Source organism: Pan paniscus, chromosome 1 (assembly GCF_029289425.2).
Source record: "Pan paniscus chromosome 1, NHGRI_mPanPan1-v2.0_pri, whole genome shotgun sequence".
NCBI classification, from domain to species: Eukaryota; Metazoa; Chordata; class Mammalia; order Primates; family Hominidae; genus Pan; species Pan paniscus.
In genome coordinates this window covers 21,620,371-21,642,014 of record NC_073249.2, presented here as the reverse complement: position 1 = coordinate 21,642,014, position 21,644 = coordinate 21,620,371, and the positions used below count along the sequence as shown (strand labels likewise).

General features: G+C 49.3%; 1 protein-coding gene and 5 pseudogenes across 1 annotated transcript; 5 read left to right on the top strand and 1 right to left on the bottom strand.

Annotated features, from left to right (window-relative positions):
- Positions 1-3,343: 3,343 nt before the first annotated feature.
- LOC117977355 (putative uncharacterized protein FLJ46235) lies at positions 3,344-4,108 on the top strand (annotated as a pseudogene).
- LOC129395347 (putative uncharacterized protein FLJ46235) lies at positions 3,999-4,891 on the top strand (annotated as a pseudogene).
- Positions 4,892-4,985: 94 nt separating this feature from the next.
- Positions 4,986-7,438, top strand: LOC117977353 (basic proline-rich protein). The gene has a single exon (XM_055106191.3). It carries the CDS (start codon positions 5,537-5,539, stop codon positions 7,199-7,201), a length of 1,665 nt encoding a protein of 554 aa, XP_054962166.1. The 5' UTR covers positions 4,986-5,536; the 3' UTR covers positions 7,202-7,438.
- A 268-nt stretch (positions 7,439-7,706) lies between these two features.
- LOC129395333 (putative uncharacterized protein FLJ46235) lies at positions 7,707-8,769 on the top strand (annotated as a pseudogene).
- Positions 8,770-9,004: 235 nt separating this feature from the next.
- On the top strand, positions 9,005-10,047 carry LOC134728754 (putative uncharacterized protein FLJ44672; annotated as a pseudogene).
- A 1,569-nt stretch (positions 10,048-11,616) lies between these two features.
- LOC117975860 (protein capicua homolog) lies at positions 11,617-16,732 on the bottom strand (annotated as a pseudogene).
- Between the last annotated feature and the right edge of the window lie 4,912 nt (positions 16,733-21,644).

Genomic DNA, 21,644 nt, shown 5'->3' with positions numbered 1-21,644 from the left:
TGCTTATTGCTGTCCCTTTAAATATAGTTCTCTGGTATCAACTAACATATTTTTAACTAATGATGCTTCTTAAAGAAAAGAGAAAAGACCTTTTTCTTTCATTCAGTCTTCAATGATTCACTGCTTCATCTCGCTCCACTAAAGATAAATGAAATCTACATCTCTTATACATTAACAATGCATGACAGTTTATAAGTAGCTAAATTTTTGGAGCTAACTTTAAGTACCTGAATGGAATTTAATCAACCCACTAATCTCCTTCTCACTTCTCAGTTATTTATCAAGTTTATGTCAAGGGACAAGGAAAAATTATCCAAACATTGTTTAAAACAATCATCATTAATTAGTAACACTTATCCAGGGGGGTTTTTAACCTTTCCCCCACTCAAGGATTATTCTAATGTCAGAGTAGAATAAAAAATAAGTGCAGCGATGCTGACTCTTCCAAGCTTAACATTTCTCACAAGTCAATTAGCTTTGTACTGGGAGGAGGGCATGAAGGGCTGCTTGCGGTAGTTGTGTAGCAGCAGCACAATGGCCGCAGACAAGGAAAACAGTTTCTAGGAATTCCTCGTATATAATTTTATATTTTTGACAAGATTAATGACCCATGCTCCCTTCCTCTCCATTTCGTTTTTAGGAATTCTGTGTTGGTATGTAGTTACTATATTTTATTAAAGGAAATTAGCCTTATCTCATTATATTTTATTAAAGAAAATTATTATATTATTCCTTTATATTTTTATTAAAGGAATTTATTATTATTATTATTATTAAAGGAAATTAGCCTTATCTCTTATTATATTTTTTATGACCTTCAAAGTAGTGTCTCTGCTTAAAAGTGTACCCTGGCCGGGCGTGGTGGCTCACGCCTGTAATTCCAGCACTTTGGGAGGCCGAGGCGGGTGGATCACGAGGTCAGGAGATCGAGACCATCCTGGCTAACACGGTGAAACCCCGTCTGTACTAAAAATACAAAAAATTAGCAGGGCATAGTGGCGGCCGCCTGTAGTCCCAGCTACTCAGGAGGCTGAGGCAGGAGAATGGCCTGAACCCAGGAGACGGAGCTTACGGTGAGCTGAGATCACACCGCTGCACTCCAGCCTGGGTGACAGAGCAAGACTCCGTCTCAAAAAAAAAAAAAAAAAAAAAAAGTGTACCCTGAAGCACACATCAAGCGACATGTAGAGTTCATAAATTCTGGCCAAATGGTCATACCTCAAACCTAATCAGCACTAAGGCTCTTTACTTGCACTGACAAATATGAACGCTGGGGAATTTGGAAATGATATCTAATATATAATATTATATATATAATAGATATATAATATATAATAACTGTAGGGAGTCACCATCCCTACAGAAAAATACATGAATTAGCCTAGTGTGGTGGCATGTTCCTGTAGTCCCAGCTACTTGGGAGGCTGAGGTGGGAGGATCACTTGAGCCCAGGGAGGCTGAGACTGCAGTGAGTCATGATCAGGCCTCTGCACTCCAGCCTGGGTGACAGAGTGAGACCCTGTCTCAAAACAACAAAAAAGTAGCAGCTAACATCAACTGACCTTTCATACCAGGTGCCTATTGATATCATAGTTTAATTTCTTATGTTTCTTATTTCACTTACCAACTCTGTCTTCAGTTACTCCCAGATTTTTACTGTGTTTGTACAGATGACCTTTTGTTTAGATTGAATTGTCTCCCCAGAAGTAAGATTACTGTGAGACATGGTGAATGGACATTCTCATTACCCTTGATGTAAATTGACAGGGTTTTGGGTGCCCCCCAGCTATAATCTTAGCACTTTGGGAGGCTAAGAGAGGAGGATTGCTTGAGGCCAAGAGTTGGAGGAGGCAGTGTGGCAGTATGGTGAGACCCTGTCTCCATTATTTTAAAAAATTGACAAGCTTTACCCGGGAAGGCTTATACACAATTTAAACACCCCTGACTATATAGTTTAAGAAAGTGCCCATTTCACTGCACCTTTGCCAGCACAGGGTATTATAATTTGGTAAGTCATTTTTTGTTTGATTATTTTAAATAGATAAAAGACCTCATATTACTTTACTTGTCACATTTCAACATCTTTCCTTAGCTTATTAGCTCTATTTTTTTTCTGTCTGTAAATGGTTGTTGTTGTTTTGTTCTTTGAGACAGGGTCTTGCTCTGTCACCAGGTTGGACTGTAGTGGCATAATCATGCCTCGCTGCAGCCTTGACCTCCCAGGCTCAAACTTCAGCATTCCGAGTAGCTAGGACTACAAGTGTGCACCACCACTCCCAGCTAACTTTTTTCTTTTTTTGGATAGAGACAGGGTCTCACTGTGTTGTCCAGATCGGTCTCTAGCTCCTGGCCTTAAGCAATCCTCCTGCATTAGCTTCTCAAATTGCTGGAATTTCAGGCATGAGCCACCATGCCTGGCCTGGGCTAGTCCTGTATTCTCTAGAGTTCTCTTTACTTTGTGCTAGCCAATCTCTCATTATGCTGTTCACCTGTTATAATGAATAATTCTCCATATTAAATTTTACCACTTTAAACTTTTGAGTGGTTTATGCTTCCTGATTGGACTCTGACTAATATGTTAGGAAGGGTCCCAGGAGATAAACCCACACAGATGGGATTTGGGCCTAGGTTTGGTTTCCCAGGGGGCAGTGCTGAGCTCTTTGCCAGTGGGAAATGGGATGCTGGTGATTTCCAGGAACTGACCTCACAGTGACTCAAGCTACCACTTACTGTTGATTGTGACAAAATGCCAGCTGAGGCACATGCCTTGGGAGCTAAGTGGTTGCTGCCCTTGACCACTGTGAAGACTGGTGTGGGAAGGGTCGCTTTGGATGCACTTGAGCAGGGGTCCCCAACCCCTGAGCCATGGAGCCGTAAGGAGCCACACAGCAGGAGGTGAGTGGTGTCGAGTGAGGGAGTGAGGGAAGCTTCGTCTGTATTTACAGCCACTCCCCTTTGCTCACATTCCCACCTGAGCTCCACCTTCTCAGATCAGCAGCAGCATTAGATTCTCATAGGAGAACGCACCCTGTTGTGAACCGTGCATGTGAGGGATCTAGGTTGCGCTGTCCTTATGAGAATCTAATACCTATTGATCTGTCACTTTCTCCCATCACGCTCAGGTGGGACCATCCAGTTGCAGGAAAACAAGCTTAACACGCCCACTGATTCTACATTATGGTGAGTTCTATAATTATTTTATTATATATTACAGTGTAATAATGGAAATAAAGTGCCTAATAAATGTAAATGTGCTTAAATCTTTTGGCCCAGCTCCTACCTCCCAGCAGCCTCTCCAGGCCCAGAACTTTCTCCAGTCAGCCTCTACAGACCAAGCTCATGACTCACAATGGCCTATTTAGGCCCATACCCTACCTCATGGCAGTCTCCGCAGATGAGCCTACTGCCTCACAACAGCCTCCACAGGCACAGCTCCATCATTACAATGGCCTCTTTAGACCCAGCTCCTGCCTCCCAGCCTTCTCTCCAGGCCCTGAACTTTCTCAAGTCGACCTCACCAGGCCCAGCTCATGCTTCTTTGCAGCCTCTCCAGGCCCAGCTCCTGCATCTTGGTGGCCCCTCCAGGCCCAGCCTCTGCCTCCCGTCAGCCTCTACAATCCCAACATCTGCCTCACAGCAGATTCTTCAGGCCCAGCATCTGCCTCACTATGGACCCCCCAAGCCAAGCTCCCAACCTTTCAGCAGCTTCTACACACCCAGCTCCTGCCACCCAGTGGCCTCTTTAGGCCAAGCTCATGCTTCACAAGGGCCTTTCCAGGCTCAACTTTTGTCTCATGGCAACCTTTCCTGGCCAGATTCCTGCCTGTCTCCCAGCAGCCTAGACAGGCCCAGGTCTTGCCTCACACTGGCCTCTCTACATCCAGCTCATGCCTCACGGTGGCTCTCCAGGCCCAACTCCTGTCCCAGGACGTCATCTCCGGGCCCAAAACTTACTCAAGTCAGACTCTCTAGTCCCAACTGCTGCCTCCTGGTGGCCTATGAAGGCCCAAAATCTCCTCAAGTGGACCTCTCCAGGCCCAGCTCCTGCCTCCTGTCAGCATCTACAGGCCCAACCTCTGCCTCATGGGGGCTTCTCCAGGCCCACCTCTTCCTCTTGGCTGGGTCTACAGGCACAACTGCTGCCTCACAACAGCCTTTTTTGGCCCAGTTCCTGTCCAGCTCATGGCGGCCAATGTAGGCCCAAAACTTCCTCAAGTCAAACTCTCCAGGCCCACCTTCTGCTTCCCGGTGGCATGAACAGGCCCAGCTTTGACTTGAGAACAGCCTCTGCAGGCCCTGCTCTTGCCTCCCAGGGGCTTTTTCCAGGCCCAGCTCTTGCCTCATGGCAGCTGCCCCAGGCCAAATTTCTGCCTGCCTGCCAGCAGCCTCAACAGGCACAGCTCCTCCCTCACAGTGGCCCATTTAGGCCCAACTCATGACTGTCGGGCCATTTCCAGGCCTAGTGCCTGCCTCGTGGCTGACTCTTGAAGCCCAAAACTTCCTCAAATCAGCCTTTTGCCCAACTTCTGTCTACTGTCGGACTCTACAGGCCAGCCTCTGCCTCACAGTGGACCCTCCAGACCCAGATGGTGTCTCACTGTGGCATCCTCAGGCGAAGCTCCTGCCTTTCGGCAGCCTCTACAGGCCCAGCTCCTGCCTTGCAGTGGCCTCTTTAGGCCAAGCTCATGCCCCATGGCGACTTTTCCAGGCACAGCTTTTGCCTTTTGCAGCCTGTCCAGGCCCAGAATGTCCTTAACTCGGCATCTCCAGGATGAGCTCATCCTCCCAGTGCATCTACAGGCCCGTCTCCTGCCTCACAACAACCTCCTTTGGCCCAACTCCTGCTGAGCTGCTGGCAGCCTCTGTAGGCCACAGACTTCTTAAGGTAAAGCTTTCCAGGCCCACCTTTGGCCTCCCGGCAGCCTCAGCAATCAAACTATTCCCTCACTGCGGCCACCGAAAGCCAAGTTTCTCCCTGCCTCACGGCATCCTCCGAAAACTGAGCATTTGCCTCACGGTGGCCTCCCCAGGCCACGAATTTGCCTGCCTCCCAGGCAGCTGCTGCCTCACAATGGTCTCTTTAGGCCCAGCTCATGCTAAAAGATGGACTCTCCAGGCACAGCTCTTGCCTCCTGGCAGCCTCTGCAGGCCCAAATTCTCCAAAAGTTGGCCTCTCCTAACTCAGCTCCTGCCTCATGTCGGCCTACACAGGCCCAGACTCTTACCACACAGTAGACCCTCCAGGCCCACCACTTGCCTGATCATAGCCTCCTAAGGCCAAGCTCCTGCCTTTCGGCAGCCTCTACAGGCCAAGCTCCTGCCTCGCAATTGCCTCTGTAGGCCAAGATCATGCCACGAAGTGGCCTTTCCTAGCCTAACTTTTGCTTTTTGACGCATACTCCAGTCCCAAAACTTCCCCCAGTCAGCCGGTCCAGGCCAAGCTCTTCCTCCCAAAGGCTTCTGCAGGCCAAAATCATCCTGAAGTCACCCTCTGCAGGTGCAGCTCCTGCCTCCAAGTGCTGTGTAGGCCAAGCTAATGCCTCACAGCACACTTTCCAGGCTGAGCGTTTCCTTTTGTGCATCCTCTCCAAGCCCTGAACTTACTCCAGTTGGCCTCTCCAGACCAAGTTCTCCCTCCCAGTGGCCTCTACAGGCCAAAATTGTCCTCAGGTCAGCCTCTCCAGGGCCAACTCCTAGCTACCGGTGGCTTCTGCAGGCCAAAATCGACCTCAAGTCAGCCTCTTCACACCCAGCTCTTGCCTCTGAGTGGCCTCTCCAGGAGCAAAACTTTCTCAAGTCGGCCTCTCCAGGCCCAGCCTCCTGCTTCCCGAGGGCATGTACAGGCCCAGCCTCTGCCTCACAGCAGACTCTTCACACCCAGCTCTTCCCTGTCTGCGGCCTCTCCAGTCCAAAGCTGCTCCTGCCTTTTGGCAGCTTGTACAGGCCCAGCTCCTCCCTCACGGTGGCCTCTTTCGGCCCAACTCATGCCTCTTGCAATGTGCCCAAGTGTCAGCTCCTGCCTCACACTGGCCTGTTGAGGCCCAGCTCATGCCTCTCGTGGCCTCAACGGGCCCATCCCCTGCCTGTCGGCGGCCTCTACAGGCCCGGCCTCTACCTCACAGTGGGCTCTCCAGGCCCACCTCTTCCTCACCGTGGCCTCCTGGGGCAATGCTCCTCCCTCTCGGGAGCCTCTGCGGGCCCAGCTCCTGCCTCCCAGTGGCCTCTGCTGGCCAAGCCCGTGCCTCAGGGCAGCCTTTCCAGGCCTAGCGTTTGCTGCTTTGCATCCTCTCCAGGCCCTGGACTTCCTCCAGTCGGCCTCTCCAGGCCCAGCTCTTCCTCTCGGCGGCCTCTGCAGGCCCAGACTGTCGTCAAGTCGGCCTGTCCAGGGCCAGCTCCTGCCTCCCGGCGGCCTCTGCAGGCCCAAGTCGTCCTCAAGTCGGCCTCCCCAGGCCCAGCTCCGGCCTCTCGGCAGCCTCTCCGGGTGCAAAAGTTCCTCGAGTCAGCCTCTCCAGGCCCAGCTCCTCCTGCCTCCCAGTGGCCTCTTTCGGCCCAGCCCAGCTCATGCCTCCCGGCGGCCTTCCCAGGCCCCGCTTTTGACTTTCGGTGGCCTCTGCAGGCCTCGACAAGGCCAGGCCTCCTGCCTCCCGAAGGCCTGCACAGGCCCAGCCTCTGCCTCACAGCAGACTCTCCACGCCCAGCTAACTCTCGCCTCACTGCAGCTTCCCGAGTCCAAAGCTCCTGCCTCTCGGCCGCTTCAGCAGGCCCAGCTCCCACCTGCCAGTGGCCTCTTCAGGCCCATGGGGCTCATTCCTCACAACGGCCTTTCCAGGCCCAGTTTTTCCCTTCCGACGGCCTCTCCAGGCCCAGAACCTCCTCAAGTCGGCCTCTCCAGACCCACTTGCACCCTCCGGGCGTCCTCTCCGGGCCCAGCTCTTCCTCCCGGCTGCGTCTCCAGGCCCGACTCCTGCCTCTCAACAACCTCTTTGGACTCAGTGCCTACCCATCTCCTGGCGGCCTTGGTCGGCCCACAGCTTCCTCAAGCCAAGCTCCCCAGGCCCAGGTCAGGCCTCACGGTGGCCTCTCCAGGATGAGCTCCTGCCCTCCGATGGCATCTGCAGGCCCCAAATGGTCTCCGGTCGGTGGGCTCCTCCACGCCAAGCTTGGGCCTCCCGGCGACCTCTGCAGGCCCAAGTTGTCCTGAAGTCGGCCTCTCCCGGCCCTGCCTCCCAGCAAGTAAGCAAGCTCTTTTGGCTCAACTCCTGCCCAGCTCCCAACCGCCTTTGTAGGCCCCGAACTTTCTCCAGCCAAGTTCTTCGGGCCTAATTCCTGCCGCCCGGTGGCCTGTACAGGACCAGCACTGGTTGGAGAACAGCCTCTGCAGGCCCTGCGCTTGCCTCCCAGGGGCCTCTCCAGGCCCAGCTCTTGCCCCCACGGCGGCCTCCCGGGGCCAAGTCCCTGCCTGCCTCCCAGCAGCCCGCGTGCGGCCCAGCTCCTCCCTCACGGTGGCCTGTTGATGCCCAACTCATGCCTCTGGCACCCTCCCCAGAGGCATGAGCCCCTGCCTCACACTGGCTCCTCCCACACTGAGAGAGGTCAGCGTGAGCCCCTTGCCTCACACCGGCCCCTCCCACGCTGAGAGAGGTCAGCGTGAGCCCCTGCCTCAACAGGCCACCCTGAGGGAGGAGCAGGGTCGCACGCGGGCTGCTGGGAGGCAGGCAGGGACTTGGGACTGGGAGGTCACGGTGGGGCGAGAGCTGGGCCTGGAGACACCCCTGGGAGGCAACAGTGGGGCCTACAGACTCTCTTCTCCAGCCGGAGCTGGGACTGTTCAGGCACTGGGAGGCGGGATGTGGGTCTGAAGAGCTTGGTTGCAGAAACTTCGGGGTGTACAAAGGCCGGCGGGAGCTGAGCCGAAAGAGCTTGTTTGCTGGGAGGCGGGAGATGCAGCCAGGAGGAACAGCTGGGCCTGCAGAGGCCGCCATGAAGGAGGCAGAGGCCGGGCCTCCTTAAGTCGGCCTCTCCAGACCCACTTGCAGCCTCCCGGCGTCCTCTCCGGGCCCAGCTCTTCCTCCCGGCTGCGTCTCCAGGCCCGACTCTGGCCTCCCAACAACGTCTTTGGACTCAGCTCCTGCCCAGCTCCCAGCGGCCCTGGTAGGCCCACAACTTCCTGAAGCCAAGCTCCCCAGGCCCAGGTCAGGCCTCACGGTGGCCTCTCCAGGATGAGCTCCTGCCCTCCGATGGCATCTGCAGGCCCCAAATGGTCTCCGGTCGGTGGGCTCCTCCACGCCAAGCTTGGGCCTCCCGGCGACCTCTGCAGGCCCAAGTTGTCCTGAAGTCGGCCTCTCCCGGTCCTGCCTCCCAGCAAGTAAGCAAGCTCTTTTGGCTCAACTCCTGCCCAGCTCCCAACCGCCTTTGTAGGCCCCGAACTTTCTCCAGCCAAGTTCTTCAGGCCTAATTCCTGCCGCCCGGTGGCCTGTACAGGACCAGCACTGGTTGGAGAACAGCCTCTGCAGGCCCCGCGCTTGCCTCCCAGGGTCCTCTCCAGGCCCAGCTCTTGCCCCCACGGCGGCCTCCCGGGGCCAAGTCCCTGCCTGCCTCCCAGCAGCCCGCGTGCGGCCCAGCTCCTCCCTCACGGTGGCCTGTTGATGCCCAACTCATGCCTCTGGCACCCTGCCCAGAAGCATGAGCCCCTTGCCTCACACTGGCCCCTCCTGCGCTGAGAGAGATCAGCGTGAGCCCCTTGCCTCACACCGGCCCCTCCCACGCTGAGAGAGGTCAGCGTGAGCCCCTGCCTCAACAGGCCACCGTGAGGGAGGAGCAGGGTCGCACGCGGGCTGCTGGGAGGCAGGCAGGGACTTGGGCCTGGGAGGTCGCGGTGGGGCAAGAGCTGGGCCTGGAGACACCCCTGGAAGGCAACAGCGGGGCCTGCAGATGCTCTTCTCTAGCCGGAGCTGGGACTGTTCAGGCTAGTGGAGGCGGGATGTGGGCCTGAGCGCTTGGTTGCAGAAACTTCGGGGTCTACAAATGCCGGCAGGAGCTGAGCCAAAAGAGCTTGTTTGCTGGGAGGCAGGAGCTGGGCCGGGAGATTCAGCCAGGAGGAACAGCTGGGCCTGCAGAGGCCGCCATGCGGGAGACAGAGGCTGGGCCTCCTCAAGTCGGCCTCTCCAGACCCACTTGCAGCCTCCCGGCGTCCTCTCCGGGCCCAGCTCTTCCTCCCGGCTGCGTCTCCAGGCCCGACTCTGGCCTCCCAACAACGTCTTTGGACTCAGCTCCTGCCCAGCTCCCAGCGGCCCTGGTAGGCCCACAACTTCCCGAAGCCAAGTTCCCCAGGCCCAGGTCAGGCCTCACGGTGGCCTCTCCAGGCTCAGCTCCTGCCCTCCGATGGCATCTGCAGGCCCCAAACGGCCTCCGGTCAGTGGGCTCCTCTAGGCCCAACTTGGGCCTCCCGGCGGCCTCTGCAGGCCCAAGTCATCCTCAAATCGGCCTGGAATTGGGCCTGGAAGAGCAGCAAGTCGGCCTCCCCGGGCCCAGCTCCATCCTCTCGGCGGCCTCTCCAGGTGCAAAACTTCCTTGAGTCAGCCTCTCCAGGCCCAGCTCCTCCTGCCTCCCAGTGGCCTCTTTCAGCCCAGCCCAGCTCATGGCTCTCGGCGGCCTTCCCAGGCCCCGCTTTTGACTTTTGGCGGCCTCTTCAGGCCCAGAACTTGACCTCCAGTGGGCTTTTGCAGGCCCGGCCTCCTGCCTCTCGAAGGCCTGCACGGGCCCGGCCTCGGCCTCGGCCTCACAGCGGACTCTCCACGCCCAGCTAGCTCTCGCCTCACTGCGGCCTCCCAAGTCCAAAGCTCCTGCCTCTCGGCCGCTTCGGCAGGTCCAGCTCCTGCCTGCCAGTGGCCTCTTTAGGCCCAGCTCATTCCTCACAATGGCCTTCCCAGGCCCCGTTTTTCCCTTCCGGCAGCCTCTTGGCCTTAATTTGTTTATCTTTTGTGTATAAATCCCAAAATATTGAATTTTGGAATATTTCCACCATTATATAAATATTTTGTTCGGTAATTTATTTGGAGTGAGTTTCTGCACCATGCCCGAATTTTTTATTTTATTTTCCTTATTATTTGGTGTTAAACAGGTTTAATGACGGTCATGGCAACTTTTTGGCACAATGAAAAATATCGCCCATGATCAACGTGTTCTTTTCTGGGGAAGGGGGCAAAGGCAGGGTGAATCACTTTCTTAAAAAGTATAGCTCAAGTTGGGAGTGCAGAGGGAATGGGGAGAAAACCCTCCCGCTGCCTGTGTCGAAGTGCAGGAGCCCCCACCCCCATACTCACCTGAGTCCAGCCCCTCTGGGGAAAGAAGGGGTGCATGAACTCCCCCTAGTCCACAGGCGCCTCCCTGTGGCCCAAGGCCCTCTTCACACTCCATCTTGTAGCCCCAGCAGGAGCTATTTTCCGAAAAGTGAAAAGCTCTGAAGGTCCCACAATTCATGGTATGTACAGGGGCTCGGAGGAGGGAAACTGCCCAGCTTTCCCCCAGCACAGCTGCAGGGGTAGGGGGTATAGATAAGAGGAGCAGGCCTTGGCCAGGTGTGGTGGCTCACGCCTGTAATCCCAGCACTTTGGGAGGTGGAGGCAGGCGGATTACGATGTCAGGAGATTGAAATCAGCCTGGCCAAGATGATGAAGCCCCGTCTGTACTAAAAATACAAAAATTAGCTGGACGTGGTAGCGTGCACCTGTAATCCTAGCTACCCAGAAGGCTGAGGCAGGAGAATGGCGTGAACCCGGCAGGAAGAGGTTGCAGTGAGCCAAGATCGCACCACTGCACTCCAGCCTGGGCGACAGAGCAAGACTCGGTCTCAAAAAAAAAAAAAAAAAAAAAAGAGGCAGGCCTTATTCCGTCCCAAACTGAAAGGATTAAATGGCTTTACCTGGGAGAAGATAACCATCCTGCCCTCCATTGCTACCCCCACATACTGTCCATGTTCTCAGGGGTTACTGTGAGTCCTGGGATCTTCTTTGGGGTCGCCCACCTGCCTGTGGTAGTTATGGAGACCCCCAGGTGTTGAGGCAGGGCTGGGGTGTCCCCTTCCAACCAGGCTGTCAAGTCCCCAACTCTGGGGCAGAGGCAGTGGCAGGGCAGCCAGGGTTGCGCCAGAGCCTGAGCAGGGTGAGGTGGGGTCAGGCAGGGCTGGGAGTCAGGGCAGGGGCAGCAGCAGTGGACCCGCTATGCACACATCTTCTCCAAGGTTTGTGTGCAGAACATCGTGCCCATGCTGCCCCAGCAGCTTCAGTTGGCACCTGCCCCAGTCCAGCCTCTGGGAACCATGCAGCGGCTCCCAGCGGCCCTGCACCCACCACCAGCATCCGTTTCACCTGCAGTTGAAGATCCGTGAGGTGCCCAGAAGATCATGCAGTCATCAGTCCCACGGAGCAGCCCGCGAGGCTGAGGCTCCTCCCACTGGACCGCCCCCCAACTGGCACCACTGCTGCCCCTGCCCCTACTCTCAGCCTCACGTGACTCTCGGGCAGAGGCAGTGGTGGGGCAGCCAGGGCAGCGTCAAGAGTCTGAGCCAGGTGAGGTCCGGTCACGACCCCCACAGGGCTGGGAGTCAGGGCAGGGGCAGAACAAACCTTGGAGGGGAAGATGTGTGCATAGTGGGCCTGGAGGGCAGCTGTGGCCTAGTGGACAGGAAGAAGCAGTGGGCCTGGAAGAGCTGCATGATCAGGGCCGGCACTGGTCCAGGGCGCGTGCAGTGAAGAGGACAGTGCCTTCTCCGTCTCCGGTTCCCTGAGCCTGTCCTCGGCTTCTCCACCTGTACAGGCAAAGGGGAAGCTGTCCCCATCACACATGGCACACTTGGAGGTGTTGGGCTTTGGGCTGCAGCTGGAGCACCTTCTCATCTTGCATCTGGGCATGGTGGGGTCCTCCAGTGTGGGATCCATGTCCGTGGGGTTCCCTCTGCCCCGACCCCGAAAGCCCAGTCAGTTTCTCTTCAGGCTCTGCCCCCCGGGTGGCTCAGCCCAGCTCCTGCCTAGGAAAGCCTTAGTGTTGGGAGGGACCCTGATGACTGAGGAGCCTGGTAGTTCCAGGTCGCCCACACTTTCAGGTCTCTTGCACCAGAAGGTGGCAGGATCCATTGGGAGGAAACAGATCGCCTTGGAAGGCGTCCCTGGGCCCCCATCCCCAGGGGTAGGGGCCGTAGGGGGCCCACTCTGCTGCCTTGACCAGACTCCTGGGCTTTGAAGGCTCCTGGGCCCAGTAAGAAGGAGGTGGGTGCCAAGGTTGAGGAGGAAGCATCCGAGTATGTGTAGGAGGAGGACAGGGTGGGACCATAGACTTTGCCAAAAGCTGCAGGTGGATCGGGGGACCCTGGGGGCTCAGGATCCAGCAAGGGGCGGCAGGAGTAAAGGAGGAAGGAATGACAGGTGCAAATACCTTCCCACCAAAGCCCTTGTTGCCCTCTGGCTCCTCCCCAGAGTTGTCCCCACTCTCAGTCGGTCACCCACTCCTTGAACTTGAGATCAGTGTCAGTGGTGCTAAAGCCATCATCAGCAATGACATCATCACCCCCTCCTCCTCATGGATGACCGTGTGCTCCTCGTCACTCGCTATGTCCTCACTGGCCATGTGCTGGGAATGAGCAGCTCAGGTGGGCAGCAGCAGGGCTGCCCACTGGTCACCTCCCTCACCAGGGGCTGCAAAGTGGCCTGGAGCTCCATACTGAGTAGAAGGCTTTGGGCCAGAGTATGATGCAGTGCCAGACACCACCTGTGTCAGTTCTTGTAGTGCCTGATGGTCTATTTCCCTGCCGTCCAGGCTGTGTACCCCACTGTGGGAGAAGGCTTGGGCCAGGCTGAGCCAGGTTCCCTGACTATGTGCAGCCGTTCTGCCCCACAGAAGCTGCTCCTTGGTATCCGAGCTCTGGAGTGTTTGGGCTGCAACTGACAGGAGTTCAGAGGACACCCCAGGGGCAGTGGCAGTGCCCGTCTCTGATATGCTCCACTCCCACGAGCCCTTGTTACACTCCTGCTAGCCCCTGGCTTGTGGGCTTGGCCTCTGAGCTGGACTTCTTTCGGTCCTTGTTGCAAGTGGGCCACCTTCACCTGGAAGGCCAGGTCGTATTTCTGCATCTCATTGGGCCCCAGGGTGTACCACCGCTCGCTCAGCATCTGGCTGATGGTCCGGTTATCCTGGTTGGGGTGACCCTGGTGCGCCCTGCCAGGGCCTGGTGCCGCTTGCTGAAGATCATGACTGCCACTCATGGGCCACCAGATGTGGTCCTTGGCCCATTTGTTGGGGCTGCGTCCATCCTTCTCAGAAGATGAGTCCTGTTCCTTGCGCAGGGCACTGAGGGACTGGGCCTGACATCATCTGAGTGGTAGAGGCAACTGGGTGTCAGGAGACATGATGGAGAGGAAAGCATCATCATGGTCATTCTCTGTCTCACTGTCCAGCAGGGACTCCCCTGAGGGGCCCAGGGCCCCTCCTCCATGGTGGGAGGTGAGCTTTTACCAGGTTCCACCACCCCCAAAGTGTGTGGGGTTGCGGGCCCTGGGCTTTCAGGGCAGGTGGCTCCAGGGGGCCGCCCAGGGTCAACACTCCCCGTCCCACCTGGTGGACGCTCATGAGCAACAGCTGCCAACTTGGCAGGTTGTTTTCTCTGGTTGGAGGCCACTGAGTGACTGGCAGGTTGCTGGGCCTCGTGTGGCTGCAGGGAGGGGTCAGGAAGGGGATGGAGTACCAGGGGAACACGGCCACAGAGTGACCTTCCACATTCCTCCACACGAACATACCGACGCCACGGGAGGCCTCACTGAACGCAGGCCTGGGGGCCGAGTACTTGGTCCGGGCAGGGGGTTCCTGGCAGGGGCTCACACCTCCTTGCCCCCTCCTCAGCCAAGGTGGCTTGGGCCCAGAGAAGGGGGGGTTGGAGAGGAGCAGAAGGCCAGGCCTCAAGTTTTGTTTTTTTGTTTGTTTTGTTTTTTGTTTTTGAAATGTAGTTTGACTCTTGTCACCCAGGCTGGAGTGCAGTGGCACGATCTCAGTGGCCTTCATACCTGGCTAATTTTTTGTATTTTTACTGGAGGTGGGGTTTTGCCATGTTGGCCAGGCTGGTCTTGACCTCCCGTCCTCAGGTGATCCACCCACTTTGGCCTCCCAAAATGGGATTACAGGCATGAGCCACCGCTCCCAACTTCATTCATTTTTACTTGAAAAACTCCGTTAAGCATTTTTTTTAAGGTAGACCTAGTGGTCCTGAATGCCCTCAGCTTTGTTTGTCGAGGAAACACATTATTTCTTCTTTCTTTCTGAAGGACAGCTTTGTCAGACATAGTATTAGTTGCTGGCAGTTTTTTTCTTTCAGCACTTTGAATGTATTATTTGATTCTGTCCTGACCTGCAAAGTTTCTTTAACTTTTGACTATTTGATTATATTGTGACTTGGTGAGTATCTATTTGGTTTGAACCTCTTTAGGAATCTTTAAGCTTCATGGATTTAGATGTCTAAATCTTTCCCATGATTTAGGCAGTTTTCAGCCATTCTTTAAATAAACTTTCTTTTCCTTTCTCTACTTTCCTTCTCAAACTCCCATAACCTGACAATGGTTTGCCTAATGGTGTCTTGTTGGCTTTCTTTTCTCTGTCTCTTTTCTTTTCTTTTTTTTTTTGAGACAGAGTCATGCTCTGTCACCCAGGCTGGAGTGCAATGTGTGGTCTCGGCTCACATTGCACTCCAACCTCCGCCTCCTGGGTTCAAGCGATTCTCCTGCCTCAGCCTCCCAAGTAGCTGGGACTACAGGTGTGTGCCACCACACCCGGCTAATTTTTGTATTTTTAGTAGAGATGGGGTTTTGTCATGTTGGCCAGGCTGGTCTTGAACTCCTGACCTCTTAATCTGCCTGCCTTGGCCTCCCAAAGTGTTGGGATTACAGGCTTGAGCCACCACACCCAGCCTTCTTTTCTCTTTTTTATTCTTTTTTTCTTTGTCCTCTGACTGGATAATTTCAGAAGATCTATATTCAAGTTTACAGATTCTCTCTCCTGTTGAAGTTTACTATTGTGTTATATCACCCAGTCTGGTCTTGAACTCCTGGGCTCAAGCGATCCTCCCACCTTGGCCTCCCAAAGTGCTGAGTTTACAAGCGTGAGCCACTGCATCCAGTCAGTCCCAGCACTTTGGGAAGCTGAGGTGGGAGGATCACTTGAGCTCAGGAGTTTGAGACCAGCCTGGGCAACATACCGAGAACTTGTCTCTATATTAAAAAAAAAAAAAAAAAAAAAAGTCTTTGAGAGGCCAAAGCAGGAGGATCACCTGAGGTCAGGAGTTCGAGACCAGCCTGGCCAACATGGCAAAACCCCATCTCTACTAAAAATACAAAAATTAGCCAGGTGTGGTGGCACACGCCTGTAGTGGTGGTGCATGCCTGTAGTCCCAGCTACTCAAGAGGCTGAGGCAGGAGAATCACTTGAACTGGGAGATGGAGGTTGCAGTGAGCTGAGATCGCACCAGTGCACTCCAGCCTGGGCAACAGAGTGAGACTCCATCTTATAAAAGGAAAAAAGAAAGAAAAGAAAAATTCCATATCTGAGTGTTTACTCCTGAGTTTTTGAGATTGCTATTAAGATCGTGCTCTACTGTGATGATTTGGGTTTGTTTGATAATCAGAAAAAAAGCATATTCTTTTGGGTGTTCAGCCACACTGCTTTGGTGTCACAACTGCACATTGGTTTCACAGCTGCAGGACAAGTTCAAGCATCTTAAAATGATTCAACAGGAGGAGATAAGGAAGCTCGAGGAAGAGAAAAAACAACTGGAAGGAGAAATCATAGATTTTTATAAAATGAAAGCTGCCTCTGAAGCACTGCAGACTCAGCTGAGCACTGATACAAAGAAAGACAAACATCGTAAGAAGCAATAGTTTCTCTTACTATTCTGAGAGCCTTATCATTCTACATCCCATGTTCCTGTGAGATTGTCTTTGTAGCATTTAACTCTAATTGCAGTTCTCATTTTAAAAATTGGCTTGCTTATTGTATATTTTCCCCAACTAAAGCATGAACTCCTAGCAGGGCATGGTGGCTCATGCTTGTAATCTCAGCACTGTGGGAGGCCGAGGTGGGTCGACTACCTGAGGTTAGGAGTTCGAGACCAGCCTGACCAACATGATGAAACGCTGTCTCTACCAAAAATACAAAAATTAGCTAGGCGTGGTGGCTGGGACCTGTAATCCCAGCTACTTGGGAGGCTGAGGCAGGAGAATCACTTGAACCCTGGAGGTGGAGGTTGCAGTGAGCAGAGATCTCACCATTACACTCCAGCCTGGGTGACAAGAGCAAAACTCCATCTCAAAAAAAAAAAAAAAAAAAAAGGGTGAACTTGAAGGCAGGTCCTGTGTCCATCTTTTCAGATTCTGTATCCCAGCACTTAGGACATAGACAAACACGAAGATGACAATCAATATTTGCCAAAATGAAAAAACAAAAGAAACATGTAACATCATGTAAAAGAAGCTGGTTAGGTGGAGAAATTTCTTTACCATAGTCTTGCTTGTGGATCCAGTAGTGACTTTTACACTTTATATCTAAATAGAAGCTGGAGGCTTTGTTGGGGACTCATAGGCATAAAATATTATGTTATTTATTATAGAGTTAAATGCTACAAAGACAAATCTAATTAATGGGCCTATTTTCCTTTTTAAATTCTACTCATAATTTCTTCATAGTTTTTATGATAAAAGGTTGGATTTTGATTAGAACTCCCATGCTTTTGTGTCAGAATTAAAACTGGTATTAGAATAAATAATTCAAAAGCTAGATAAAGAGTACAATGAGAAGCCATGAGTTGCATTTGAATTATAATATTATGTCTTACAGATTTGGGGTATATGCTAAAGTTACCAAAGTTGTAGAAAATAAGGCCGGGCATTGTGGCTCACATCTGTAATTCCAGCACTTTGGGAGGCCGAGGTGGGTGGATCATTTGAGGTCAGGAGTTCGAGACCAGCCTGGCCAACATGGTGAAACTCCGTCTGTACTAATAGTACAAAAATTAGCCAGGCGTGATGGTGTGCATCTGTAGTCCTTGCTACTCAGAAAGCTGAGGCAGGAGAATCGCTTGTACCCAGGAGGCAGAGGTTGCAGTGAGCAGAGATTGTGCCACTGCACTCCAGCCTGGGTGACAGAGTGCTATGAGTCACCACACCTGGTATGAGCCACCGTGCCTGGCCCACAATGACTTTTACACAAGTTGTTAAATCATCTTACAGATTTTATAATTTGGGGGAAGAAAAGTTTTACTAAATGGTCTTTTAATGGAAACTCTACAAGAACCAGAATCTTTGCTTTGTTCACTTATGTATCCATTCCTAGGCCTAGAAAAATGTCTGACACATAGCGGCAATTATTCATTGAATAAATGGACCCAGCGATAGTACATTAGCGATGCTATATGCATACATTAAAGATGTAGATTATTGACTTTCAAAAGATAATTAATATAACTTCTTACTGCTTCTGAACATGTTTGTGAGTTATATTGCTGAGGGACCTTTATCTTCTCATTCTTTCATCTTAACCCAGTGTTATAAAATTGAAATCACCAATATTATTCCATATCTAAAATTAATATCTACCTTATAAAAAATATCACTCTGCTGCATTTGAGAATAGACTTTTTAGGTAATAATGATGCAATCCATAGGGTTTTTTGGGGGCACAGAGGGATTCATGCTAACAGAACATTTTATTTTCTATTTTCCCAGAGCTGTAAAACATGAAATTAGGGTAGTATAAGGCATATTTTTACTCTTTTTATAATTTTTTCTAAAAAAAATTAGTGTTTGTTCCCTATATAACTTTTAACTTTATAGGTAAATGTTTGTCTCTTTCAGCTCCAGTTTTATGTGAAATAGAGTTTTCAGATTTATGTAGCATGGAAAGTTTTAATACGTCAGAGTTACTGATTTTTGCCATTTTCTCAATTATTTCTTTTTTATCTTTAGTTGATTTTTTTGTAGTGATACATTTTGTTTCTAGTCTCATTTCCTTTTGTTTATATTCTATGTATATTTCGTTTTTGGTTACTATGAGAATTACATATAACATCCTAGAGTTATAACATTTTAATTTGAATTTATTTCAACTTAAGTTCAATCACATACCAAAATTCTACTGCTATATATATAGCTCTACTCTTTTTATGTTATTGATGTAACAAATTATGTCTTTATTCATTGTATACCAGCTAACAGATTTACAATTACATTTTATGCATTTGCCTTTTAAATTATGTAGAAAATAAAAAGCAGAGTTACAAACCAAAATTACAATAGGACTATTTTTATGTTTGTTTATGTATTTACCTTTACCAGAGAGCTTTGTATATTCATACAGCTTGCTTATTTACTTATATAGTTATTGCCTAGAGTTCATTTATTTCAACCTGAAGGACTTAACACTTCTTGAATGGCAAATTCAGGGATAAATGGATTTTTTTCAGTTTTAAAACAAAATCCGGAAATGTCTTAATTTCTCCCTCATTTTTGAAGGATAAGTTTTCCAGCTATAGATTTCTCAATTGACAGGTTTCTTCATTATTTTAAATATATAATCCACTGCCTACTGGCCTTCAAGGTTTCTGCCGAGAAATCAGCTGCTAATGTTATCTGGATCCCTATCTGTGAGAGTTGCTCTTCTCTCTGAGTTTTCAACATTCTCCCATTATCTTTTTTTTGTTTGTTTTTGAGACAAATAATTGTACATATTCATGGGATACAGAGTGATATTTTGATACATGTTTACAATGTCCAATGATCAAATAAGGATAATTAGCATATCCATCACCTCAAATATTTGTCATTTATTTGTATTGTGAACAGTCAACATTCTTTCTTCTAGTTTTTTAAATTTATAAACATTTAAATTTTATTACAGAAATTTAAATTTTTTGATTCTGAAAAAGTCATATATGTATGCAACATCTTTTTATCATTTATTTATATATTTATGCATCTTTCCTTTTAGTTTTGACAGATTTTCTATTTTATCATTATTTCAAAAGAACTCTTACCTGTATTTATTTATCAATTATATTTCCCTTGTTTTTTCCTAGTATATTAATTTATTTACTTATCTTCTAAAAATCCTCCATATAATCTGTTTATTTTGTTTCCTTTCTATAATTTCTTCAATGATTAGTTCTGTTCTATTTTCCATTAAAATATTTAAATCTTGTATGAATTTTTGTCAGATTAGAAATTTAGGGCATTGCTTAATTTCTCTATATTCTAGCTTTTGACTTTTTTTTTCTGACCTAAGAGGTATTTAGAGCACATTTTAGATTTTTTATTTTGACTAATCATTTAAAATGTATACTAATCTTCAATTTAAATAAAAAACTGGTCTATAGTGACAAAAATTACAAATGAGCCTAACTAATAAATTGTCAGCTGTGTTTATATGTATAAGCATGCACAGATTTTGGTAAATATGTACATAGTATATTGGTGAGCTTATTTTTATCATTCTTAACTCATTGTGTAGTCTAAACGTTGGGAAAAAATAAAATACAATAATCAGATGGTGTGAATAAGAAAATTGTTCTACTGTTTGTAAACCAAGCGACTGTTTTAACTGCTCCCCTCTTCCTGATTGACTTCTAAAAGGGATTAATCCATATTGGGTCCTATCATATATGTCACGGTATAACATCTCCAGCTATAAAATGGAAATTTGAGAATAACTTTGCTGCTACTAGGATACATTTTATTTCAAAAACATACACTAAGGTGTTGCTGTTGGATCTTTCCAAAAACATATTCACACAGAACTTTCAATCACACTGAACCATATTTGAACAATCTTTCAAGGTCAGCTCTGGCATAAGCTAACATTATACCATTTAACTCAGAAATTTCTTTAGTATTTGATTAATGGGTTTATGTTTGATATGTAATGTAATTTTCTAATGCTAAATCAAGTGGTAATTTTGTTAGTCAAGTTGATTTAGTGGCTTGGGAAGAAAGCTTTTAATGTTCCCCTAATTTTTCTTACCTTTGACATGATCCTTCACATGTCTTATTTTGCTTAGTGATTTTTCTTTTTTTTTTTTTTTGAGACAGGGTCTTACTCTACCACCCAGGCTTGAGTGCAGTGGTGCGATCACAGCTCATTGCAGCCTTGACCTCCCAGACTCAAGCTATTCTTCCACCTCAGCCTCCCAAGTAGCTGGTACTACAGGCACATGCCACCAAACTTGGCTAATTTTTGTATTTTTCGTAGAGACGGAGTTTTGCCAAATTCTCAGGCTGGTCTGGAATTTCTGGGCTCAAGTAATCCTGCCTTGGCCTCCCAACATGCTGATATTACAGACATAAGCCACAGTACCTGGCCAGTTTTCTTTTTTAAAAAATCTATTGGTTATTAATTTGAAGCCTTCCTTTTCATAGCTGTGCTCCTTAATTGGGAGCAAACATGAATGGACCACAACTTAACCAGTTTTTTATATACGATCTTTGCCATCCTAATTTAAAGGAATATTAATTCTTTCTTTTCCTCTTTCATTCCACAAACCTGTATTGACTACATCTAAGTTCTAAATGGTGCACTGGATGTTGAAAAAGTTGATGATGAGCAAGAACAAAATTCCTCCTTTCAGGAGACTTACAGTTCAATATGGGAAATATAATTTGTTAAAATATAAAAGTGCAATTGTGTTACATGCTGTACGAAGTACATGTTGACGTGTGAGTATATAATAAATGGGCTGGAGGCCAGAGGATTGCCAAAGAGAATGGGCCTCCTGCTGAGACGAAAAGTTGAGCAGGGATTAGTTGGCGAAAGTGGAAGGACGATCCTTTCTAGGCAGGAGGAAGAACATGTACAGAATCTCTGAGGTGTGATGCAACAAAGTCTATATAAAAAACTGAAGAAAGGTCTAATGTGGCTTAAATACAGAAGCTAGTAGGAGAGGAGTTGAAAAGAGGCTGGAGAAGTAGAAAGTGTCTGCATTCTGCAGGAACTTATATGGTATAAAAAGAATTTATCTTTATTCTAAGTGCAATGTGAGGCCAATGAAGTGCTTTAAACAGGTGATGTGATTTGATTGGATTTATTACTTCACTTAACAAATATTCATTACATGCCCACTGTTTGTCAGATATTGCTGTAGCCCCTGGTGATACAGTAGGGAATAAAAGAGGCAAAAATCCCTGTCCTCTTGCAGCTTATAATGGACTGCAATGTTTAATATGCCAGAGGAGGTCCACGGAGGAGTGACTTCTAAGCAAGAATCTGAAAAAAATGAGGATATCTAAGGAGGGAACAAATGGTTCAAAAGCCCTATAATTGCAAGCAGGCATGATGAAGCAATTGTAGTTTTCCTGACTCTCAACACCATGGAACTCAAAGGAGATGGAAAGATTCTTTCTCTCCCTCATATATTTTCTCCCTTTCTGTCTATATATATAGAATATGAGACATTTCCCTAATCATTATGTGTAATTACAATTACATATATATATGTATGTAATATATAAACATATATATATGTAATTGTAATTACACATAATGATTAGGGAAATGTCTCATATTCTTCTACTCAGAAATAAGCAATATAGCAATTACTTGCTATATATATATATATATATATA

What these genes read in the sequence shown, in the direction of transcription:
- LOC117977353 (XM_055106191.3), top strand. Translation starts at nt 5,537, where the DNA reads ATGCCTCACAGCACACTTTCCAGGCTGAGCGTTTCCTTTTGTGCATCC.